Here is a 25445-nt window from a genome sequence, read left to right as displayed (position 1 = left end):
TCCCTCCACCACTCACACATACACACACACACACACACACACACACACACACTGTTTCTCTCTAAAAAAGAAACAAGAAATAGTAATCAAAGACATAATAGAAGAAAACTTAGCTGCACTAGAAATCTTAACTCATAGAAGTCGAATGGATATTCTCTGCAAATCAGTGATGGGAGTCACACTCCTATATACATTCTAGCACAAGTGTTCTAAAAAAGCATGGAAAGGGGCACCTGGGTAGTTCAATCAGTTGAGCGTCCAACTTCCGCTCAGGTCATGATCTCGCAGTCTGTGAGTTCAAGCCCCGCGTCGGGCTCTGTGCTGACAGCTCAGAGCCTGGAGCCTGCTTCGGATTCTGTGTCTCCCTCTCTGCCACCCCCACCCCTGCTCATGCTCTGTCTCTCTCTCTCTCTCTCTCTCTCTCTCTGTCAAAAATAAATAAACGTTAAAAAAAATTTTAATTTTGAAAAGCATGGAAAAATCTTGCAAAGTATCTGAGTAGAAAATATTCATAAAGGAATAAAAATCAGTCTAGGCTCCAATTTCTCTGCTGCAATATTATCAGAAGACAATTAAATATCATCCTCAGATTCTTTAATCTATACACCCAAAGTGGGGCTCAAACTCACAACCCTGAGACCAAGAGTCACATGCCCCGCTGACTGAGCCAGCCAGACACCTCTCATCTTCAGATTTTTAAAGGAAAAGTTTGGTTGCTAGAATTTTAGACTCAGCCAAGATGCTTTTCATTTGGGTGGTAAAAGTAAGACACTTGTGTCTTATCAACCTTGCCTTCCTAATGCATTTAACATATATATACTTGGGATTCCTGGCTGGCTCATTCTCATTAGAGAATGCTGTTGATCTCAGGGTTGTGAGTTTGAGCTCCACTTTGGGTATAGAGATTACTTAAAATCATTTGAAAGAAGAAGGAAGGAAGGAAGGAAGGAAGCTAGAAAAGGAAGTTAGGAAACAAGGAAGGAAAGGAGAGAGATGAAAAGAAAAGACAAAGTTCTACTTATTTATTTATCCAACAAATATTTACTGAGCACCAGCCATGCATCAGCAACATATTAAGTGCTTTGGGTATAGTTCAGAAAAAAAAAACAAAAAAGTAGTCTTGCCTTCATAGAGCTTACATTTGAGCAGGGAGACAAGCTTTAAACAATGAGCATCATCAACGGGCCAGTAAAATGATAAAAACTGTAGTGGGGGGGCAGTTGCAGTTTTAAGCGCAGTATCCAGGGTGGGTGGCTTTGAGCCAAGATTTGAGAGGTGAGTGCATCAGCTGTGCAGGTGTGCAGGTGTCTGGGGGGAAGGGGCCAGCTGACCAGCAGCCAGCCTATGGCCTGAGGCAGGAGTAAATCTGACCTGTGTGGAACAAGGGGACCAGTGTGGCTGACGGTAGAGAGAGCTGGTGACAGCAGGAGATGGGACCAGGGGTAGGGGAGGGGCGTGGATGGTGTGGGGTCTTGCAGGACACTGTCATGACTTTGGCCATCAGAGGGGTTTGAGCAGAGTGGCAGGACCCGACTAACATTTGATGGGGACCCTTCTGGCCTCCGTGCTGAGAACATACATCAGGCGAGGGGGTGCAGAAGTGGGGGGACGACTTAGGAGGCTGTTGCCAGGATCTTCTCTGATTCTGAACATATTTTGAAGACGGAGCCCCCAGGATTGACAGATTGGATGAGCGATGTGAGAGAGAGAGAGGAGTCAAAGCCAACTCCAAGGCATTCAGCCTGAGACGCTGAAAAGATGGGTTTGCCATCAGCTGAAATGGAAGGTTGTGGGTAGAGTAAGAGAAATGGAGGCTTGTTTTCGATACCAAGTAAGTGATTGGCTGTCCAAGCCCAGAGTTTGAGAGGGCTATAGTTGAGACTCTGGGTTTTTGTTTCTTTGTCTCTGTTCTTCTTTCTTCATTTGTTTTGTGTCTTCAATTCTACACATGAGTGAAATCATACGGTATCTGTCTTTCTCTGACTGACTTATTTTGCTCAGGGAGACTCTCCGGTTCCATCCATGTTGTTGCAAATGGCAACAGTCCAGTCTTGTTTATGGCTGAGTAATACTCCACTGCATATATGGACCACATCTTATTTACATATGGATGGTACTGAAAGCCAGAAGACCAGATGGGATCACCAGGAAGTGAGAATACATTACAAAAAGAAGAAGAAGAAGAGGAAGGACCTATGAATGCAGGGGTGTTCTCACATCAAGAAGAGGGAGAGAGGAGAAGGCAGCTGGGGAGAAGCAGCCGGTGAGGGAGGTGGGATGAGAGTGTGGCTTCCTGGGAGCCAAGTGAAGAATGTCACAGAGGAGGACCTGACTAACCGCATCAGATGTGGCCCACACAGCACAGGGAGAGGGGAGCACTGTGCAACTGGGTGTAGCAGCCCGCTGTTGCTCATAGCAAGGGCAGGGTGTGTGCAGTATCTGGGGCTGAAGACCAATGGGATGGGAGTACTCCAGCGGACGAAGGGATAAGACGGAAAACCATCTCGGGGTTGGGAAACTCAAGTCTGTAGATTCCCTCCCCCCTGCCTCCTCCCTGTGTCTCAGCATCTTCCTCCTCTTTCCATCCTGACGGCCACCAGCTGAGTTTCAGCCGCCACCATCTCTCCCGTGGCCCTTGGACACGTCCCCTGAACTGGGCCCCCTGCCTCCAATATGGCCCCCGGAAACTGTTCACAACATTGTAGCCATGGTGCTATTTCTGAAATCAAAATCTGATCCTGTCACTCCCCCAGGGCTCCCCCGTGCCCTCCAGGTCACCCAGCTTCATCCTGGAGGTCAGCATTCGGCCCGACGCTGCCCTGCTTCCCTCCCCAGTCTCTGGCTCACATGCCCCACATCACGCTCTGCGCCCCGGCCAACATTTTAAGCATCTCCTCACCTCCCAGGTTTGGCCACTGTTTTCTCCACCCAGCACACACTTGCCCTCTGAACCCACCCTACCTTCTGTAACTCCTACTCCTTAACTAGGTCTTAACTCCAGTGTCACCTACTCCACAGAGCTGGTCTTCCCCTGACCAACTCAGCCCCCATTGCGAATCCAAGTCTGACTGAAGGTCCCACTTCTAGCACCTCGTGATCCCCCCACCACAGTTGCTATGGCACCTGTTGTCTATTATTGATTTTACTTTTATTTGGGACCATCTAGTTTGGGGCTGAAAAATTCTGGGAAGGCAGAGTTTGCCATTGTAGCACGCAGACATAACACGGTCCCTAGCTTCTCGTAGGAGCTCGGTAAATATCTGGGCTGAAAGGCTTAATGGACAGGTGGTGGGCATACAACTCAGGGAAAATAGAGACAACTCGAGTAATTGTAAGGCAGGTTGTAAAACTAAACGCTAATACCAAAAGTTATCTCTGAAGGAAGTACACAACATAAAATATGACCTTGTAATAATCATGATCTGGAACCAAAACTCCAGATGTTATTAAGGAAGGAGAAGAATTGGTTAGGAGAAGACAGTGGCACATCTAGAGATGTGCCAGGGATAATGGCACATCTAGAGATGTGCCAGGGATAATGGCACATCTAGAACGCAGAAAATACCATTCTAATGTTAGAAAATATGGGCCATTATTTTTTATCTTGAAGGTAACCACTAGGAGAATTTTAAATAGGATACATACTTCCAAAATATAAGAATAAACACAAGGAAAACACAAACTTGTATAACAGAAATCAGACAACAAAGGAACGGGCATAAAAAAATCATAGAAGACTAGGGGTACCCAGCTGTCTCCATCAAAGGAGCGGGAGACTCTCAATCTCAGGGTCATTAGTTTAGAGCCCCATATTGGGTGTAGAGATTACTAAATACATAAATAAAAAATAATAGTATATAAATAAACCTTTGAAAAATCATAAAGAATAAGACAGAGTAAGCCCAAATAGATTATTGATAACAATAAATATACATTTCTTAGACTGCCCTGTTACCAACACAGAGACACTCAAAACATGTTAAAACCGGAACGAGAGGGTTAACAGAGGTAATTCTAGCAAAAACAAACGAAAAATAAAACGATGGATTGATACTAACACGCAACATAGAAGAATTCCCAGGAGATCCACTAACTGAAGGGACGAGATGCCCTGACGGTGAGATAAAGAATATGCTCCACAGTGAAGAGACAACCATCAGGAGCCTATGCGGCAAAGAAAGGTGATGTTACAATGGAGAAACTAACTGAAAAATAGTAATTCTAGGTGATTTTAAATTCACATCTCGGTCTCTCATAGATCAAGTGGCGGGGAGGGGGGAGGAGAAGCTTCCAATCATACATGTGACAAGTGCATGTTGAACTTTGAACCCTGCCAACAGACTACAACTTCTGGTACTCCAAGGCAGATAGCATTTAAAGCTGTAATAGAGGGGTGCCTGGGGGCTCAGACAGCTAACTGTCCAACTCCGGCTCAGGTCAGGATCTCACGGTTCGTGAGTCTGAGCCCCACCTCCCCCTCTGTGCTGACAGTGCAGAGTCTGCTTAGGATTCCCTCTCTCCCTCTCTCTCTGCCCCTCTTCCAGTTGCATTTTCTCTCTCTCTGTCTCTTTGAAAATAATAAGTAAACTTTTAAAAAGGCTGTAATACAATACATCAGAAATTAACAGCAAACAGCTAATTTTCAAAAATAACCTTTTGAAAATTGCATAGCACACTCTCAAAAAACTATTGCATCGATACTTACAGAATTGCAGAATACTTAAGAAAGAGAGTTAGAACCCTGTGCCTCAAAACTTAGGGCTGTGACCATACCCACACCACTTTAAAAGTTGCTTTTATTATGACTCAAGTGGGAAAAAATGTTACTAAATTAACTGAGCAGTCAATCCAAGGGGTCAGAAAGAGGAACAAAGGCATTAATAACAATAAGTGCAAAATTTAATGGATTCAAACATTTGAAAAGAACTGGTCAATAAAATCCAATAGGTGATTCCTTGAAAAAACAAATTAGTGAAATTCCAGTAAGACTAAACAAGGGAAAACATTGGAAATACAACTACAGTATTTCTTTTTATTTTTCTTAATGTTTAATTTTGAGAGACAGAGTGTGAGCAGGGGAGGGGCAGAGAGAGAGGGAGACACAGAATCCGAAGCAGGCTCCAGGCTCCAAGCGGTCAGCACAGAGCCCGACGTGGGGCTCAAACCTGTGAACCGTGAGATCATGACTGAGCCAAAGTCGGACGCTCAACCAACTGAGCCACCCAGGTGCCCCCAATTACAGAATTTCAAATGAAAAGGGGTGCTTGTTCCTAGAGAGAGTGGGGATATCTCCCATCCAGAATTTCTCTCCACCTGCGTAGATAGATCAAGAAGGCCCTGGGCCCTCTGCCTTCCTGGGCTTCACCAGTGCAGTCTCCCAGCAGACAGTGGGAGAAGGAGGGCGAGGTCAGAGGAGGTCTCTGTTTGGCCCCCTCTGTGCCTCAGGCTGGCTGCATGTCCCCAACCCAAGATCACTACTCCTGATAGCCCACGTGACTCTCCACCCTTCAGTCCCAGAGGCAGAAGTGGCCCTGCTCCCAGCTCCACATTAGTGTTTTGACTTCCCCTGTACTCACACCGGGCTTAATAGCTCCTGTATCGATAAACCCTCCCGGGACGATCCTACGTCAGTGTGCTGTCTCTGTCCTATTGGAACTCTGACAGATACACCTGCAAAGCTAAGTTTCTTTACAAAGAAGATTGTTGCCATTTGCAACAACATGGATGGATCTAGAGGGCACAATGCTAACTGAAATGAATCAGAGAAAGACAGATACCATCTGATCTCACTCATACATGGGATTAAAAAATAAAACAAACAGGACAAAAAGAGACAAACAGGAAAACAGACTCTTAACTGTAAAGAACAAACTGGTGGCACGTCTGGGTGGCTCAGTCAGGTAAGCGGCTGACTTCGGCGGTTGGTCAGTTGGAGCCCCGCATCGGGCTCTGTGCTGACAGCTCGGAGCCTGGAGCCTCCTTCGGATTCTGTGTCTACCTCTCTCTCTGCGCCTCCCCTGCTCATGCTCTTTCTCTCTCTCTCTCTCAAAAATAAACATTAAAAAAAAAAGAAGAAGAACAAACTGATGGTTACCAGAGCAGGGTGGGGAATGGGTGAAGTAACTGAAGGGAATTAAGAGTACGCTTACCATGATGCGCACTGAGTCATGTTTAGAATTGTTAAATCACTATACTGTGCAGCTGCAACTAATATAACACTGTATGTTAACCATACTGGAATTAAAAAAATTTTTTAAATAAATAAAATAAGATGAGATTGTTTTCCAGGAAAATATAGATTAACAAAATGGATTCAAGAAGAAATCAAAGGCCGCCTGGCTGGCCCAGGCAGTAGAGCGTGCAACTCTTGACCTTGGGGTTGTGAGTCTGAGCCCCATGTTGGGGCTTTTATTTACTTAAAAATAAAATCTGGGGCGCCTGGGTGGCTCAGTCGGTTGAGCGTCTGACTTTGGCTCAGGTCGTGATCTCATGGTCCATGAGTTCGAGCCCCACGTCAGGCTCTGTGCTTGACAGCTCAGAGCCTGGAGCCTGCTTCAGATTCTGTGTCTCCCTCTGTCTCTGCCCCACCCCACGCACACTCTGTCTATCTCTCAAAATAATAAATAAACATTGAATTTTTTTAATAAAAAATAAATAAAATCTTTAAAAAAAAAAGAAGAAATCAAAATATACCAATAACCGAGGAAGAAAGTGAAAATATTAAAGTATTATCTGCAGCATAAGACCAGGCATAGACAATGTTAAATGCAAGATCCGTGCCTTCTCGCTTCCAGGAAGTTTGCACTTTTAAAATCTTGGAATGTGCTAAAAGGAGAGAGATTTTCTAAGCTAAGTCGACATAAAGTGATATCAAAACCTGACACAAATAGCTTACAAAACTGAAACAACAAACCACATTTAGTTCTTAGAAGAGATATAGAAATCTTAGCAAATTGAATCTGGAATTTTCTTCAGATTAGTCAAATAGAGTCTGTTCTGTGAAGACAAAAATGGGTCGGTATTGAAAAATCTTGTATCAACTTGCTTAGAAAAAGGCAAAAAATAAAATTAAATCCTAAAATTTACAGTAACTTAGGAACAGAAAGACACTTCCTGAATTTAGAACAGAGAGTCTATCTGAAACTAATATCCAAGGTTATATGGTTTAGTGAAACATTACAGATAATCCTATTAAAATCAGGAATAAGATAATGATGCCTGCTATCAATATTGTTATTTAACATTGAACTTTAAAGCTCTCACCAATGTAATAAGACAAGAAAAGTAAATGTGAGATATTTATATTGATAGGAGAAAATACCATTATTTGCAAATATAAAGATATATTTGCAAAAATATAAAATATATTTACAAATCAATGAAAAAAATAAACATACTATAGAAAATTGAGCAAAAAACATAATTTAGCAATTCACAAAAGAACACAAATGGTCCACCAAAACAGAAGTAAATATTCCGTATTGTACCTATCAAATTTAAATAACTAATGAGATAATTTGGGTAGGGAGAAAGAGATACTCTCATACTCCATTCTTCAAAAAGTGTGCCAATTTGCACACTCACAATTTGACAGCATGTTTTAAAACCTTTAAAATGTACAGACTCCTTGACCCTACATTTCTGCTTCCAGGAATTCAATGTCAGAAGAGGGCAGAATTATCTTAGCTACATAAAGGGGCGCCTGGAGGGCTCAGTCAGTTGGGCGTCCGACTCTTTATTTCAGTTCAAGTAATGATGCCAGGGTCATGGGATCAAGACCTGTGTGGAGCCTGCTTAAGATTCTCCCTCTGCCCCTCTCCCCACCTTGTTCTCTCTCTCTCTCTCTCTCTCTCTCAAAAAAGAAAAAAAATAAAAATAATTTAAATAAGAATGGTTAGGGGCAGAAAGAGATAGAATGACATTCAAGAGTGTTCGTTGTTTGTAACATCAGTTTACAGTAGTCGTTTCATTGAATACATTATAATATGTTCATATATTCATCAAATAAAATATTATATGGTCACTGAAGTAATGTTGAAGTGCTCATTTATGATTTCTGAATTGTGCACAATCTGTTTTGAGTGGACAAAAATCAAGTTTCAAAATAATATGCAAAGTATTAGCCCACTCTTATTGTATATATTAATTTTTTGTCCAAATGCATTAAACATTAGTATACTTAAAATGCTAATAGTGCTTATCTCTAAACAAAGATACACTAATTTCTTGTTTTGTCTTAACATTTTAAAAAGGGTTCATATCTGAACCAAGCTCAGTAAGTTGTGAATGGAGCAACCATACTGGGGGATTTAAGTACTTTCTTCTATTTGACTCAGTTCAGAGAGCCCCAGGGAGCTCAGCCTTTGGCCCTGTTTGTTAATTGCCTGCTGTAGATATTTGGTGCCTGATCTTAAGAAAATTGCTTAACCTCAGTTTTCTCAATGAAGAAATACTAAGAATAATTTTACAACCCTTGGTAAATCTTAAGCCTCAAAAACAGAAAACTATGATGTTGCCCTGCCCTTCCCCAAAATCAAATCTGAATTTGATGAATTTTCCAAACCCAACCATTAATTTACAAAAAGCAGAGGAGGAACATCGTGTCCCCAAACCCTACAGGAATACTGTGAGCAAAATCCCAACACTGAGAGACTCTGCTGGACAAAGAACCCAGTTTCTTCAATAATCTATAACATGATACACAAATAAGAGGTCTGATAATACATCATATCAACCAATCTCAACCCTGTTGGCCTTATTTCAGTTCTTATTCAGACAAATAATTTTTTTTTTTTTTTTACTATATAATGGCATTGAAGAGAATTGAAGAGAAATTTGTGAATTTAAACACTGGCCATATATTAGATGATGCTAAGAAACTTGTTAATTTCTCAGGTCGTGTAATGATGTGGTTTCTTCTAAAGCATCCTGTAAGAGTCACACTGAAATATTTACAGATGAAATGATAGGATACATTGCATTTGCTTTAAAATAATCGGAGGTAACGTGGGTGTGGATGGGGCAGGGTTGGCCATGTGTTGATGGGGGGGGGGGTGCATAGGGACTATCCTACCATTCGGTCTACTTTTGTGTTCATTCACATGTCACGATCACAAGAAAAAGCTGATTTTTAAAAAGCAAATAGTGTTCTCATTTCAATCGTAAAATTTGCAAATAAGAAAACAGGACTCCTTTGCCAGCAGAGACTGGAAATAAAATGGAAAGGCCAAGTCGGGAGGAAATTCAACGGCAAAGCGATCCTTCTCCCTCAATGTCCTGACACATTAGAAAATTGAGATAAGAATTTGTAAACACCATCCTTGGACCAGAGTGCCAACCAACAGAACCTCCTTCCTCTTCTCTGAGTAGCATTCCGGAGGCCAGGAGAGCCCACGGAGCCATCGGCACCCTGTTCCTGGGAAAGTGAATGCGTAAGCACTTGGCCCAGACTCGGGGATGTGGTGCCATCACGGGGCTAAGATGGGCCACTTGCCTTGCGCTTGTCTGGGAACTAACTTCCGTGGCCCTGCTGTCCTGATCCCTCAAGGGCTGTTATCCCCCGTATGGCTGAGGTAGAGTGGGGTCACACAGCCAGGGAGTGGCCGAAGTGGGACACAGACACCCCCCCCCCCACGTCTGCTGGCCCTTTCCCCACTTGGACCCAGAGCCCAGTCGACGTAAGTTCTGTCCCCCCCCCCCCCCCCCACTTCCGACCAGGTGCTGAAGACCTGCGCGCCAGCCCCCATGGTGATCGAGACGCTTTTCAACTCCTACCCTCAGCTCCGTGTGTCTGAGTCCTGGCGGGAAGTGATTCCGGAGGAAGTATTTCAGGTAAGGGAGCGCCCTTCCTTCCCCCTCAGCACAGCATCGCTGGGTTTCTGCTCACCCGCCCGCGCGTGCGTGTGTGTGTGTGTGTGTGTGTTTCCTCACACTATACCCAGGGAAGTGCAAAGCATCAAAAAAGGACAGAGAAGGCAAAGTGGAGGTGTATCTAGGTACCCAACAAAGTCCACGGTCACTGTCGATTAAGAAACTGTAGGACGTTCCCCCCCCCAGCCCCCAGAAGCCTCCAGAAGCTCTCCCCTCACGTCTCATTGACTTGAGTTCTGTGCACATCGCCCAACAGCGAGTGCACCGTGCAGTGGGGGGAGCAGAGCAGGATTTGAGGAGAATACCTGTGTTATCTGTGGTGTCACCCAAAACGGACTTCCTTCAGACCCCCTAGAACGGCACCTCAGGAAAATCCACGCGCCCCCTTGGTGGAGGGCGATGCTGGCTGTCAGGTGCAGCGCTCGGGTTGATCTCCCGCCTGCCTTCTTTCCAGATGCACCAGGCCTTCTACCGGTCTTTGTTTGCTTTGGCCCACACCCCCCGCTGTCTGCAGCACCTGTGCCGTTGTGCCATTCGGAAGTTACTTGGCAAGAAGTGTTTCCACCTCGCACCCCTGCTACCCCTCCCAAAGTCCCTGCAGAATTACCTCCTTTTGGAGCCGGAAGGTGTTTTGTACTGAAAACCAGAGCGCTGGGACTGAGGCTCTGATTCTCACTGCTGCCTTCTGTAGAGGCGGTGCGCTCAGGGGGGAGGAGGGGCAGACCCGGACGGCACCTGCCACGTCCCCTGGCGGACGCACGGACCTCACAGATTCCCGGTCACTTTGGAACAGAACTGGCAATAAAAGGCCTTTCTGCCTCTCAGGGTTGCTCGTGAGGGTCAAGGTTGTGAGTTCCACAGTACTGGCATCAGAGAGTACTTTTCAACAGAAGTTGAACGAAAAGATACCCATGTTTTCCCAAGGCTTGTGTCCTGCCTGTGGTGGGTTAACAGCCTCCATGCTTCCCCCTCAGCCATCAGACCATCAGCCTCACAGGCACTGTCCCACCCCTCCTGGAACCTGGCCGCCTGGAAGGGCTCTGTGCCCAACACGTGAGAGGGGTATGTACTGAGAGAGAACACCTGTTTCCGTAACAAGAGCGCCTTTCTGGAGCCCCCTGGTGCTTCCCAGCACATCACAGTCCCGAAGCCCCTAAGGGACATTGGAGGGGCGGCGAGCCCAGCGTTCTGGTCCCATGTGAGTCTTCTGACACTCTCGCCAAACCCCAAATGATTCAGCGTGGCAACCTGCAGGAAGCCAGATGCCAGGAACGGACACGGGTTGGTAGGGGTCGCCATCAACCCAGCCTGGGCATCACATACACAGAGAGCTGCTCAAGGTGTCAGGACTGCATAGGCCATACCTTATTTTCTGTATTCTGGTGCTTTTGGTATCTGGGACCTGGCTGACCCTGGAGGGACTGCCCCTTCCAGGGCTGGTCGATTCCTGAGGACAGCAAACCGTTCACCCCCAAGCACGCTTTCAAATGCAACCCCACCAATCCAGAGCTCTCACCCCCACCCGCCTCCTTTACTGGGCTGTCACACTCTGGGCTACGGTCCACCTGTCCTAACGGTCCCAGGGCCAGGTGCCAGACAGGTAGGGACAGCCCTTATACCCCAGAGCCTGCTGAAATGACTCCCACTAGCCGATCCTAAGCCCGTCTGTCCCGCCTGGCCCTGTTCCTTCCATGGAAACCACAAGAGAGGCTTTTGTCCACATCCCTTCCCCCAACCTCCTGACCAACCCTGGTGCTTCCCCACGTGCCCGCCCCATGGCATGCCGTGTCCCTTCTCTTGGGAATGGTGAGTAATAAACGATCTTTTCGATGGTAGTTGTCCTCTAATCTGTTTGCCTCCACAAGCCCTCAAAGTTTTTGTCGATACACCAGATTGCGAAACAAGAACTCTTCACCACCATCCTCTGGGGTTAAGCAGGGGCTCCATCTTTTCCGGTTTGAGCCAGTGCGCGGGTGTGCTGAGACGGGCCTGGGGGGCGGGGCATGCCTCCCACGGCTGCCGATCTGGAAGGGAGCGCACAGCCTAGGCAGCACCTGCAGCATAGATGGACCGCTGTGTGCGCCATGATGAGGCCTACTGTGGAGCTGTGAAGGGTACCAGCCAGCCCCCCCCCCCCCCCCCGCACCGTGAGGGCAGACATCCTGAAGCAGGTAGCCGGGCTGAGCCTCGATTTCAACACAGTGGGCCAAGGGGGTGATAGGACGGCGTCCCCCAGCACTTTCATCTGACCCACCCTCACACCCCCACCCCAAGAGGACGGCTGTCCCCAAGCCCCTCCTCCATAAACATTCTGCGGTCCCCACTGTTTCAAAGGCAGGGTGCAGGAATGTGCAGGGTGTGGTGGAGGAACAGAGACCCGGCCTCCTGGAGGGGAGGGTCCTTGTGCTTTGGCAGCTGGACGAAGGAAGGACTGGATGGCATGGGGGCACATTGGGAGGGTCTTGGCTTCCAGACCAGGGCTTCTGAATTTCCCTGGAGAAGCCGTGAGGCTCCACGGAGCAGGTGCGCAGATGTGGTCACCACGGGACTCTCGGGAGACCGCTTTGTCCTGGAAAGGCAGACAGCATGCTGCGGGACAGGCAGGAGCCCACAGTGACACCCCAGGGAAAGGGTTGCGCCCCCAAGCAAGAGCAGCTACTTAACTGAAGTCAAATGTGATGTCTCAACTGGACAGTGAAAGTGTCCACGCACCTCCTGTCAGGTCAGGATTCGGCCAGAGAACTGTCGCAAGGTAGGTTTCACCAACTGGAAAAGGATCTTGTTGAATTGCAGATTCTGACTCTGGAGGTCTGGGCTAGGGCCTGGATCATGTACGTCTGTGAACGTGAGGGTTCTTCACGAGTGTGGATAACAGCCCTGCTCTCGGGGGCGGGGGTGGCCCCACTGAGTGCAGAGACCGCAAAACCCCAGGTCCAGAGCCCGCCCAGGGAAGGAGCTCAGTAAATGGTCCCTTCTGTTACTATGACTGCATCATTATTAGATGAAAACAGGCTGATCGAGGGATAAGAAGTGGAAAAGCCAAGCCATTTATAAGAATAAGAAGGGCAAGAATACAGGGTAAGAAGTGCAGCCACTGAGGAGCCCTGTCCTCACTGGATTTTGCAAATGAGAATCTGAGCAAACATACTGTCCTTATAGGATGTAATCCTGAGCCACCCCCCCTCCATCCCGGCCACCTGAGAAAACAGTTCGGCCGTATTTCTGAAATGCATTACAATGTAAATGTTTTAGAGTCCTGGAACAAAGTAGAACTCCCTTAAAACATACTGACTTTAGGGGCACCTGGGTGGCACAGTCGGTTACGCGTTCCGACTTCAGCCAGGTCACGATCTCGCGGTCCGTGAGTTCGAGCCCCGCGTCAGGCTCTGGGCTGATGGCTCAGAGCCTGGAGCCTGTTTCCGATTCTGTGTCTCCCTCTCTCTCTGCCCCTTCCCCGTTCATGCTCTCTCTCTGTCCCAAAAATAAATAAACGTTGAAAAAAAAAAACATACTGACTTTGTACTTCTAAAACTCTGCTAAAGGATGATCAACTGATAGGTTGCCAGGGGCACCGGGAGGGACTCAGTCAGTTGAGGGTCCGAGTCTTGATTTGGGCTCATGTCGTGATCTCATGAACTGTGAGATCGAGCCCTACATCGGGCTCTGCGCTGACAGCTCGGAGCCTGCTTGCGATTCTTCCTCCCTCTCTCTCTCACCCTCCCCCGCACACGCTGTCTTTCTCTCTCTCAAAAATAAATAAGATTTTTAAAAAATACATAAACAAAATAAAATCTAGGCGTGCCCAAGAATAGCTAATCCCTAAAGTTCCTCGGGTTGAGTCATTCACGTGCCCATTTAGCCGTTTGCTCTTTGCTTTAACCAACTCTGACCGAGCCTGCCGGCCGCCAAGCCCAGCGCTTGGGGTTGAGGGCCTGTCACCAACCAGACAGGCTCACGGGCTCCTCCTCCTTGGGCAGCTCACAGCCAAGCAAAGAAGGCCCATTTGTCAGCAAGGCCCCTGGGGAGACCTGAGCACATGGTGGCGTGGGCTGCGGAGAGGAAGCACTTTCGATGTGGCTTCGGCGCCGCATCGAACGGGGAACGCCTGTTTATTCCTGGGGCAGGTAGAAGTTCAGGCACCTCTCCATCCATCACTGTCCTCACTGTGTCCCGTGCACAATCGTGAGGCTTCCGGGACAAGCTCCCGCAGCCCACTGCACCAGCCAGTAGCATCTGCACGTCGCGTACCTCCAGACTAGCACTCTTGGTTACCCTGGACCCCGGTGCGGCAGGAACAGCGACGATGCCGGGCGTCCTTCACTCTGCCTCCAGCTCATCGGGAAAGCGACATCACAGCTTCCCGAGAATGAGTAGGAAACAAACTGGCGCTAGAAATGTGCTCGGGGGCCATCCAGATGTGCCAGTGGCCATCCAGATGGGCTAAGTACCGTTCCTGAGTTACGGTCATGACTGGAGGGGACAAAAATGCCTGGTGTGGTTGTTTGGGGCTGTAGCTTACTCATCAAATGGCGTGGAATTCATTCATAGCTTCTCAGAATGTAATTACTGCTAGCACTTGCTTTGTTTGGCAAAAGAAATAAACTACCTGTCCAAAAAAAAGCGTGTTGTTTTGATGACTGTGTCTAGCTATGTTCTACGCGACATGTGTTCAGAAGTTCTCAAATCAAGGAGACTTGCATAATTCCACAGAGGCAAGAAAGAGAGAGGGGGAGGGGGAGCTAGGCGAAATAAATATCAAAAAAAGACATTTCCCTTCCTTTTTTTAAAGTTTTTATTTTTAAGTAATCTCTACCTCCAATGTGGGGCTCGAACTCACAACCCTGAGATCAAGAAGAGTCACAGGTTCCACCGACTGAGCCAGCCCAGCACCCCAAGACATACTACTTCAAAGCGAGAATTATCCTGGCTGACTTCCCTTCCAGTGAACAAAATGTACCCTGGCATTTTTTTTATTAAAGGATCTAAAAATGTTTTCCATTCTTAGGCGGTTCATATTGGACATCATTACTTTTCTCTGAGTATATTACATAAACTCAATTCCCTAAGACCTAAATTGTTTTTTTTAACTTCGTATTTCATTTTTAATGATGGATTCACATGGTTCCAGAAGCCGAAGGTAACAAAAGAGTAAATGCCGCTTCCACTAAAAAAAGATAACAAGAATCGTTTCCTTCCGCTTTTACTGAGTATCTCTGACGATACTACTTGCCATCTGACCACTGAGGATTTAAATGCAGAAGTGAGTGGTCCTGAGGAGGTCCGCCTCCCTGCGTCCTGGCTGTGCCCTGCACAGGGCAAAACGCCCCCGGCACAGCGGGGTGGCCAGACGCAATCCCCAGGGCACAGGCAGGCAGTCCCCGGACGTGGCAGCCTGTGCCTGTTAGGTTTAAAATTCTGAACACGGCATTGGGCCTCTCTGTAGTGTATTTGCGTCTTTTTAATTTTAAAAAGATACATGATAATCATCAATTCAGCGGGTTTTGAAGAAAATCAAAACCACTGACTCTTTAGGAAGCATTTGCTAATCCCAGGAACTATATATATAATTGTCACATTTCCAATCTCTGAAATAACCCTTTAGACACACGCTGATGGGGCAGGCTGTTGAACTTTTGCAAAGAACACTTAACCCTCTACAAAAACGGTATAAAATACAGGCTTGGAGAATGAGCTGGTCTGCTCCAGTGACCGGTCCTGATGCGGGGCAACCGAGAGGAAGCTTAATCACTACAATTGCAGATATTATTAGCTTGCCAAGTGCTTTTCATCTCTTAAGGGCTGCCCAAGGACCAAGTGATAAAGCAGGAATATCGCAACCTTTAATTCCATTATTTCAAGGATAAATTATTCCTTCCTCAAAATTGCCGTGCGCACTTGGGATATTCAGAAACCCCAAAGTTTCACCTGTGATCAATACTGCGTCTTGTTTGTGGACTCAAGTATACTCTTCAAACCCCAGGACTTTGTCGCCAAACGTCAACATCGTCCTATTTGAAAACAAAAATTAATTTCATGAAATTGCCAAAATAAGCCTGAGGTTATTAAATTTCTGGAGCCCAGCAGAGGATTGCGGCGTTGAAACTCATTTTCATAGAGTCCTGCAGGTGGCGCCATAAGCAAACGGTGTTACCCTCATCCACCGACCTGCTCTCCCCAGAACTAGAAGAAAACAAGGTTTTAGCTCTCATGATAAAGGGGAGCAGAATATAGGAAACCTATAGGACTGTGACATATCATATAGGATTGTGCCGCTATAGTAAAAAATTCAGTAATTAAAATATTGATTATGGAATGGCCTGCTCCCGTTTGTATTAAATATGCACATTTTATAGGCAATGTGTTTATAAATAAATATAATTTTAAGATGACGCTTTTATGATGCCATAATGACAGCCCGATCCTCATTTGTGTGTTAAACGTGTTCTTTAACAAAATTGTACATTCACCGAGGCAATGTAACTAGCCCAGTTCCCAGCCTCCATCTAATCTAACAGAATGGTATTTCTGCCGTCCTAACACTCTGCTTAATCACGCCAATAAAAAGAGTAGATTTCTCTGTAATGCAATTTGTAAGCAATAAACATGATTGAGAATGCGGTATTTGCTGTCGACTATGTTTAATGCAGGGTTTTAATTTGGTGTGTAATTATTCATTTAGTGGGTACTTTTTCCATTCACATTTCTCTGTCCTGCTCTAAAGAAAGTTGGTAAGTTTGCAGAACGTTGGGCAGACAGGGTCTCCCTGTACTGTGTGCAAACCAGAGTTCGATGCAGATGTTATGGAAAAGGAATATTTTTTTTAATCTGCTAAAGACAGGAGGTCACATTAACTCGTAATACAGACACATAAAAATGTGATTATGGGTTCTAAACAGAACGCAGTAGGCTCCTAGTTAACACAATGAGATTTCTAGGAAGTGATGTGTAAATTCTTCAAAAATGACACATTTCTCACGTTTCATTCCAATTAAATTACTGAGGCAGCTAACAGCGATGAGCACAAAGTACGGGGGTAAAATGAGGGTTTCTTCTGGTAACTGTGTCACTGTGAAAGTATATTTTTATGAGAAGCAGTTAATATTAAGCTATTATTTTTCAACTGTCCTGGAAGGGATGTGTGGAGCCTTTGTCGTAGGTAGAGCTGTCCCCAGAAGAGTCCTGCTCCTTTGTTTCTTGAGTTTGCTGATAGGAAGCGAGAATGGCTGGGTACCGCCCCCGCCCTCGTCCCTAGAGGGGTCCCGGGTGTCAGTCTCCAGGGTCGGGCCCAACCGCTCCCCAGAGGCCTGCAGCCTCAAGAGTCAACGATGCCCTGCGCTGCACTCTCTACCCTGGGCTGGTGCCCACCCGCGACCCCCTAGCGCTTGGGGCTCGTTCCCCCGCACCCCCCCACCCCCCCGCCCCTGGGGCGCCCCGTTCCTGCCCTCGATCCCGAGTGCCCCGCGGGCCGCGCTGGGGGTCGCCGCCCAGCCTTGGGGGCTCTCGAGGGCGGGGCGGGGGTGGGGGTGGGGGCGCGGGGGTCCAGCCACCCTCCCCCAACCCCGTTCTGGGGCAGTGGGGTTCGGGACTGCTCCCCCGCGAGGGAGGACAGAGGGGGCGCGGGGCCGCCCCGGGGGAAGGGGGGGCGGGAGGGGCCGTCGGAAGACAAAAGGGATGTGCAGCTTTAAATTCAAAAAGATGTTTTTGAAAGCCTCGTCCTGGGGTTTGAAAGGCGCACCGAGGACAGCGGCGGAGCGATCCCAATCAGAAATGCGATTTGAAGCCCTAATGAACTTGATTGCGTGAACATTTATAATCCCCCATGGCCCTAAATGAAATCAGATATAATCAGGAGATACAGGGAAGGGAGTGTTTACAGCCGACGCCGGGCGGCTGCGGGACGGGGAGATGACGGCCCCGGTATTGATGTCGAAAATGATGGATAACGCGGGAACGGCAAATATACTATTTGTCTAATGGCTCGGCAATTAAATTCCCCTGTAAATGACCCATGCCTCATTTCATCCTAATCTATGGAATTTTGATTGAATTCGTCAGCTCTAATTGAAAAATACTGCACTTTAATGTCTGCATTGCAGTTTCAGGACGAGAGTGGTTTTAATGAGACGGTGCCCCCCTGACCCGGGAATATTTGAGACTTTTATTCGGAATTTAAAGCCAGAAGATTGCTCAACTGAGCGCTGCCGTTTCCTCTCCTGGACCCACGTCCATCCATCTCCAGGCACGATTGAATAAACGCACTTGGGGAAAGATGCGCCCCCGACCCTCGCGCCCGCGTGGCGTCCCGGGGGCGGCCCCTCCCTCGGATGAGAGCGGGCGGGGTCCGGGGCTCAGGGGACGGCCTGCGCCCTCCCCGGGGCGGGGGTTGGGGGTGTGGGGGTGCCCGGGGGCTCCGTCCCCGCTGCTGCTCTGGTCCTCGGGCCCAATCGCGGGGCCGCCTTCCCGGGCCAAACCCAGGCGTCCCCCCCCGGAGGAGGAGGCCCAGCTGCCTGCGACCTGGGCACCCCAAGAGGGGGCCGGCCCCCGACGCGCTTTATATGCAAATGGCGAGGCGAAGCCATCCCTGAGAAATTAGCTACTTGCTGAAGCATATTTACTAGATTGAAATGAGTTAAAGAGAAACATTTTAAGTCGTTTAAGCGAGATAATTGGGCCACATTAAAACTGGAGATGTTTGCTCCTTTCCCCAAAAAAAAAAAAAAAGCTGGGGGGGGCGGTAAAAGCGCCCCTCACACACACACACACCCGAAACCAAAACGCGAAGCCCCTGCTGCTCAGAGACCGGAAGTGAGGGAGTGCTGGGGATCCGCGGCTGCGGGGACCTTGGTGGGGCGCCCCCTTGGGCGGGAGTCCCCGCAGCCCCGCTCCCCGGCTCGGAAGGACCGATCCCGGCCGCGGCCCGCAGGGGGCGCCCTCGAGCCAGGGTCCCGCCGCCACCGCAGAGCCCAGGAGCCGAACGGGGCGGCCAGCCCTCGGTCCTGGCCGCGCCCCCGCGTCCGGCGCCCCAGCTTCGTCCATCCCGGTGCCCCCAGCCGCGTTCAAACCTCCGACGGCGGGATCGCGACGGGAGCCCTAGGGACAGGGCGTCTGGGGGAAAACTGGAGGCCAAAGTGCACGGGCTGCCCGTCCCCTCCCCCAGAGAGTTTGGTTAGCACGTTGACAGAGTCTACCGAGCTTTCATTGAAAATAAAATAATCTGAAATGACTCAGAAGTCGTTTCCCTGGGAAGACAGTGCTTTGCGCCCTTCTGCGCAGCCTGGCGAGGAGAGCCCACTGCAGAGGCGGCTCCCAGGGCCAGGGACCGCCTCGAGCCTCGGTCTCCAGTCGTGCCGCGGGCGCGAGGGTGAGCCGACCCTGGGGCGGCGCTTTGGGAACGCCACCCCACCCCCACCCCCAGGCGTCGCGTGCGTTACACACTACGGTGCATCCAGTTCCACTCGTGGCCTGCGGTTTGTTTTTAAATGCTCAAGAGTCTTGTGATCTGAGGCCGCCCGCAAATTGGTATTCTCCCTCCGAGCGCACAGGCTTGCGTCCCAGGCTGCCCCGGTATCCATCCGGCACTCTGCAACGCCCAGGGCTGGCGGTCGGCGCTGAATCAGTTACCCTACTGAGCAACCGCTCTGGGCCAGGCCCCCTGCCAGGGAGTGCTACGTGATCTGAAGCGGTTCCTGCGACCACCCGTGACTTAGGCGCTGTATTAATTACCCCCATTTTAGAAACGCAATCAGGAGGCTGGTGGAAGAGATCCCGGAGTTCCCGCCCATTACGCAGATGGAACCGCAGAGGCCGGCGCCCAGGATGGTCAAACCCAGATATCAGAGGGTTTCTTATCCATCCACTTCCAGGATGGGGCTGCTCGGGATGAGTCAGAGTCAGGAAAACACGGGATTTAAAGAGAGCCGAGGTGGGGTTTCTATTACCACATCCAAAATCGGATCGTATTTCACTTTGTGCAATCATGGAGGTCTGGTTCCCTCCCACCCTCGTTTATGACAACGGCTTCTCTTGTGTCCTAGACGTTTATAATGAAAAGAAATTGGGAATCTGTTTCTTATGCAATTGTAGGCATGAAAAAAAAATAGACGTCTTATCCCCGAGAAAGGGAGCTGGGATCTGCTGAGTCTGCTCCCCAGGAACCTCGCAGCCCAGGCTCTAAAGCAGATGCCATTACTTCCATGGCCTATAGGGGGCGGTGCGGGTCCCTGAGCGCTCTGCATACCGGCGTCACTTTTCAGGCTGTTAATCCTTTTGAAATTGTGAAGCCTTAAATAAAAATGTTTCCTGTCATTCCCTCATTAATTTATTAAAATATATAATTCATATTTGAGTTCTGTTTACAGATAGGAAATAACTTGGTTACATTATAAATTTAAAATATGCAATGTAAAATTTGTGTTGCAAAATACAATAAACTATTCAGTTTATTACATTTTAAAGTATAAATTTCCAAATAACATTCAACAGTACTGAATGAACTGAATTTGAATGCTTTTGGGGTTAGAATGAAGTTGAATGTTTAAGTCTCTCTTTTTTTTTTTTTTGATGTTTATTTTCTTTTTGAGAGAGACAGAGCATGAGTGGGGGAGGGGCAGAGAGGAATTTTTTTAAGTCTCTCATTTCTTAAGTTTCTTGGGGTTTTCTTGGGTGTCTGGTGTTGCTGTTATGTGTTTGTTGCAATTTAAGTGGGTCTGAGAGAAACTTAACAAGGGGAAATGATAATAACCAAAAGATTAGCTAGGTCTAGCAGCATGATAACGACCAGATTCTAAAATACTCCTCTTCTCAAAGAAATAAATGAATAAAAGGAGGGGACATGATGCCCAAGGAGGGGAGGGGAAAGTGCCTGAACTCAGTGAATGCATCAAATTGGTCACATGATGTCAATCACCCTCATTCTCTGAGCCATCATGATCAATTTCTGCTCCTTCTGAAGCTTCGCGTTCGTTATTGTCCCAGACTTCAGAGAACAGAAGGTTTGTCTGGGTGGAGATGAGCAGGATTGCTTCTGGCTTTGGCTCATTTCCCAGCTGAGCCTAGTTTCCCCACACATGCGCTGGAGGCAGAGGCCTGGTTTGAACAGGCAACCGACACCCACGGGGGGCGGGGGGATCAGAAGCAGCCCCCAAGCGGCTCTCCTGGTGTCCATGGCAATGTCCCTCCAGGCAGCAGTCACCTCAGTGTGGTCACCCACATGAGTAACTTCCCCTCGAAGGGTGTTTCAAAGTCACTGTGCAGAATAAACACTAGATAGTAAGGTATGAACAACACCCTTTCTTTAACTCTGTTCGCCAGAAAGAAGGGAGGAAAGAGGGAAAAAGGGAGGGAAGGAAGGAAGAAGGAAGGGAGGGAGGAAGGAAGGGAGGGAGGGAGGAAGGAAAGAATGATGGGAGAAAGAATGGGAGGGAGGAAGGAAGGAGGGGAGGGAGAGAAGGGAGGGACTGTCAACACGCGCGCACACACATACACACACACACAAGGTGCACATGAGAGCCCCTCTCTCCTCATTCCCTTTTTCTGCTGTGTGACCTACAGGCTGGCCCCTAGAAGAAAATACTCTGGGATGTCACAGCTTCCTCTCTACCCTTGCTCTGGGCTCCTTCTCTCCCTTAAGTTTGGGGACTTCAGGCTACACCCACAAGGGAGACCACTGTTGGCAATATCAGGCAAATTCAGTTCCCTGTATTTTTTCAGACGACAGGTGCAGGAAATTCCAAGATTCTTCCGTTCCAAAGGCCTGGCAGGTCAGCATTTCCCACGAGGGGCTGTATACTGAGGGCAGCAGGGGCAATAAAGAGACCTAAAAGCAAGGATGCGCTCCTTCCAGTACCCCTGCAAGCCTTTTCTCGGGCAGTAGCAGGGAATGATAACAATAGTGAAGGTGTATGATTTGACTAGGGAATGGCTTTGGATTGTCCCAGCCCAGCAAACACGGGGGCCTGCTTTCGCGTCACTTCTCAGGCCTCACTTGAAGGCACTTGGCTCACTCCCTTGTGGCCCATGGCCTACACCTGACCTCAGGTCGCTGAGCAAAGGGGTTAGGTGAAGGGTTCAAGGAGAGCGGGAAGGGGAGTTGAGTCCCGTGGCCGGCCTCTGCTGACTGCAGTGCTCAGTGTCTTTTTAGCCCCTCAAACAAGAGTCAAGAGTCAGAGATCTACACTGAGATCTTTCTCCAGTGCGGGGTGCGCCCATCCCAGTGGCTTTGGAGCACGCAATTTCTTTTCCCTGCCTCTGAAAGTTGGGCGCTCTGTAGTAAGCAGTGTCCCTGTCTGCCTTTCTAGAAGGGACTGGCATCAATTGATATCTTCCCTGAATTGTGGGTTACTGGAAGGGCTCTCCCCCGCCTGCATCAGCACACAGCCCTTCTGCCCTCTCTTTGGGAAAGCCTGACATTTAACGTGGCCCTCCATGAGCTGCTGTCCCTACCAGTCAAAACCCGTCCTTTGGGGACAGCTCAAGGGAGCCAGGTTGGTCAGTTACACACATACCTACCTGGAGTTTCTCTTAGCTTATGGCTAAGTGAAATTCTACAATGGCCTTTTCCGGGAAATCACAGGGGTGAGGGAGGCCACCCTAAGGCTCCCTCCCCAGTTAGCCAACCCCTCTTCCCCCAGCGTTTCCTCCCAATGCCTGTCCCCTGCCCTGTGACATCCTCTGCAGGCGATGTTTTCTCATCGGAAGGAGCAGTGACCAAAGCAAGTGCGGGCTCTGCTTTACAAGTATTTCTGGAAGGAGGAGCAACGGAGTTCTGCCTAAAAGCGACGGCTGCTTTCCACCCGGACCCGCAGAAGTTCAAGCTGGAGCGGCGCCCCCGATGTGGGTAGCTGTTGCTCCAAACGCTCTCTCGCTCCCTCCCGTGTGGTTTCCAAAGGGTTAAATGGATGAAGTAGAGGTGAACCGCTTCCTTTTTAAAAGACGACTCGCCTGCTGGGGTCTGGGCTGTCGAGGGGTGGCGGCAGGGGCCGTGGTTTGCGAGGACTCCGGGGGTCTCGAGACCCCCAGCCACCCGGGGAGACGCGCCCGGACACCGGGTCTCCTCTCGAGCGGTGGAAGCGCGTAGGGCGCACGGCTGAGCCCGGGCCATGGTCGCTAGCCCGACGCTTCCCGCTTCAGCATCCATTAGACGCCGGCCGCGGCCAGCGGGCAGGACGGGACCCGGGGACGGTAGCGGATCCCCGCGTCCCAGGAGGCCTGCTCCTCAGGCGGTCCCCGAGGCCCCAGTGCTGGCTGCGCCCCTCCTCACCCCTCCGTGCCCTCTGCCCGCCTCCCAGGCCGCCGTTTTCGCGGCCCCGGGATTAGCATATCTGTGAAGTCCCGCAAACAATGCCCGCTGTGCGGGGAGATGAAAGTCGGGCGCAGGGTGGCGGGGGCGCCGTTTGAAGTCCCCGAAAGGTGGGGCCGCGGGAATCCGAGGGCGCAGATGGGAGGAGACAGAGCCAGGTGAGAAAGGCCACGCGGCCTGCGCCTCCCTCCCCAGCGCCCCGGGGCCGGGGGTTCGCGGACCGCACGGCCTCCCAGACCCTGCTCGGCCCGGGCCCTCGCTGCCCCTCGCCGCCCGCGCCCCAGCCTCCGTCTCCCAAATGCAGCCCTCCGGCCCGGCTCGCGCCCTCTTCCCAGCCTGGGAAACCGGGGCTGACCGGCTCAGTCCCCGCAGAGGATCCCCCTGCCACCGCTCCCCGCCCCCCACCCCCGCCCGGGCTGGGTGCTGCCTGGGCGATTAGCGTTGAGCGCGGGCGCAGGGCTTCTCGGTCCATCCAGTACCCCCAGTGGATCACGCACTCGCCGCTCCAACCTGTAGGGCTTTTCAGAAAAGGAAGTAGGACCCCTGCCTGCGCCCTCGGACGCCTAGGCCCAGGCTCTGCAGCCCGAGCCCGAGGTAGGGTGACGGGTCAGCGCGTCCACGCCCGCAGTCCCCAGCCTCCCGGGTGGTGCAAGAACGCCTCATCCCGGCCCCCAGATCGCACGAGGGCACGGGTCACGGGCCACCAGGCCGTGGTCCCGCCGGTTCCTCCGCACTGGGGTGGGGAGGGCGGCGCAGGTGTTAGGGGTCACGTTTCCCGCCCTTCAGGCCTGAGGGGAACATTTTCCAACCTCCTCCCCCCCCCAGGAAAATGCAAAACAAAACAAAACAAAAGTCTCCTCCCCTTCACGTTTCTGGTGTTTGCGGTTTTGTTGCTGCTACTTTGAGGGTGGGGGACAAAAAGCGAAACTTTCTACATAAGAATGTCGCGGCACACAGCCCCGAAAAGTGTTTCTTCTTCAGGGCGCTTTAGAAAAACCCCCTGTCCTGCTTTCTGCATGGTCAAGGAGCAGAATAATGAAACCAAAGACTTTCATTTTATAAACCACTTGATCTTTGCTTGGGAAACTCTATTAATTGAATGGGTTTGCCTTTTTTGCCAGGTCCCCTTTATCATTATTTATGGGCTTTAAATTGTTTAAAGTTCCCTTGACGTTCAATTTACAAGTTTGGGGACTTTTTTTGTTCTGCCTTTTGTCCTGGAGAAAGACATCGTGTTGGAAGTGCTTTGAAAAGCCAAACAGGAGAGGTTGGCAATGAAAGGGAAGCGGGCGAGATCCCTTTTAATTCCGTCCTGTTAGTGAATGGCTCTTTTACATAATTGCAGGGGCTATTTCAAAGCCAGCCAAGGGCTGACTTCACTTAGAACCACATGGAGTCTATTTTGGGCTTTCAGATTAAAAAAAAAAAAAAGCTGAATAAAATAGTTAGAAAAGATGAGACTTCAATGCTTTCTGCTACTTGCAAATTGGTGTGTCTGATGGGGAATTTTTTACACAAGCACCCCTTTGTAAGTGCGTCTTGGGCTTGGGAGGGACTGTTGTGAGTTTGCTGAGTGTGAATCTCAATTGCTCTTCCGCAAATAAAAGCCATCCCAAGCTATTTCCCAACTATTGCCAGGAGCGAGAGCTAGTGCAATGACCGAATGATCAGGCCACTCAAAGTCTCTATAAATAAAAACAACACGGTTGCCAGAGAAACCAGCCGGCCTCCTGGGACTGGGTGGCGGGCGGGCGCGCCGGGCCCGGCTAGGTCTGCGGGTTTCTCCGCACCCACGAAGAACCTGGGGCGCCCACGCTGCCCCCTCTCCCGCACCGCCCGCGACCTCGACCCTGGCGGCTGCCTGGAAACACGCCGTTCGCCGCGCCGCCTCCTCCGGGCTGGACTCGCCAGGCCGACGCAAGTTTGCCGCGTGAATATTCATCTACTTGTACACTTAGCATCTTGTACTCAGCCGTCATACACCTGCGTGCAAGCGTTGCCTGGGACAGCCCCGAAGCGCGGAGACAACTTAATTACCACCACTTTTACTGACGTCTGGGGTTTTAAGTGGCTTAATACGATCTTGGCACTGGCCGAGGAAAGTGCCCGAGGGGTGGGCCAACTTCTTCGCCGGAGCTTTCCTGGGTAGGGGTGTGGGGGGGGGGGGGGAGTTCGCGGAAGTTAACTAGAGTTGGAGGACCCAGGTGTCCCTTCGGTGGCGTCCTTCCTTCTTCCTAATCCCAGGGAGTTGTTGGTGGAGGACCTCTTAAGGCAAAGT

General features: G+C 49.7%; 1 protein-coding gene across 1 annotated transcript in view; it reads left to right on the top strand.

Annotated features, from left to right (window-relative positions):
• Nucleotides 1–13152, top strand: part of ASB18 (ankyrin repeat and SOCS box containing 18) — a 43706-nt gene extending 30554 nt beyond the window's left edge. Inside the window, exons 4-5 of the mRNA XM_027047003.2 lie at nt 9718–9831; nt 10325–13152. Coding sequence (XP_026902804.2) covers nt 9718–9831; nt 10325–10510 — 300 coding nt within the window. The 3' untranslated portion in view covers nt 10511–13152. The remainder of the gene's footprint in view (nt 1–9717; nt 9832–10324) is intronic.
• The last annotated feature ends 12293 nt before the right edge of the window (nt 13153–25445 follow it).

Source organism: Acinonyx jubatus, chromosome C1, assembly GCF_027475565.1.
Source record: "Acinonyx jubatus isolate Ajub_Pintada_27869175 chromosome C1, VMU_Ajub_asm_v1.0, whole genome shotgun sequence".
In the NCBI taxonomy this organism is placed as follows: domain Eukaryota; kingdom Metazoa; phylum Chordata; class Mammalia; order Carnivora; family Felidae; genus Acinonyx; species Acinonyx jubatus.
Note: the sequence above shows the minus strand (reverse complement) of the source record. Positions and strands in the feature narration are given on the sequence as shown.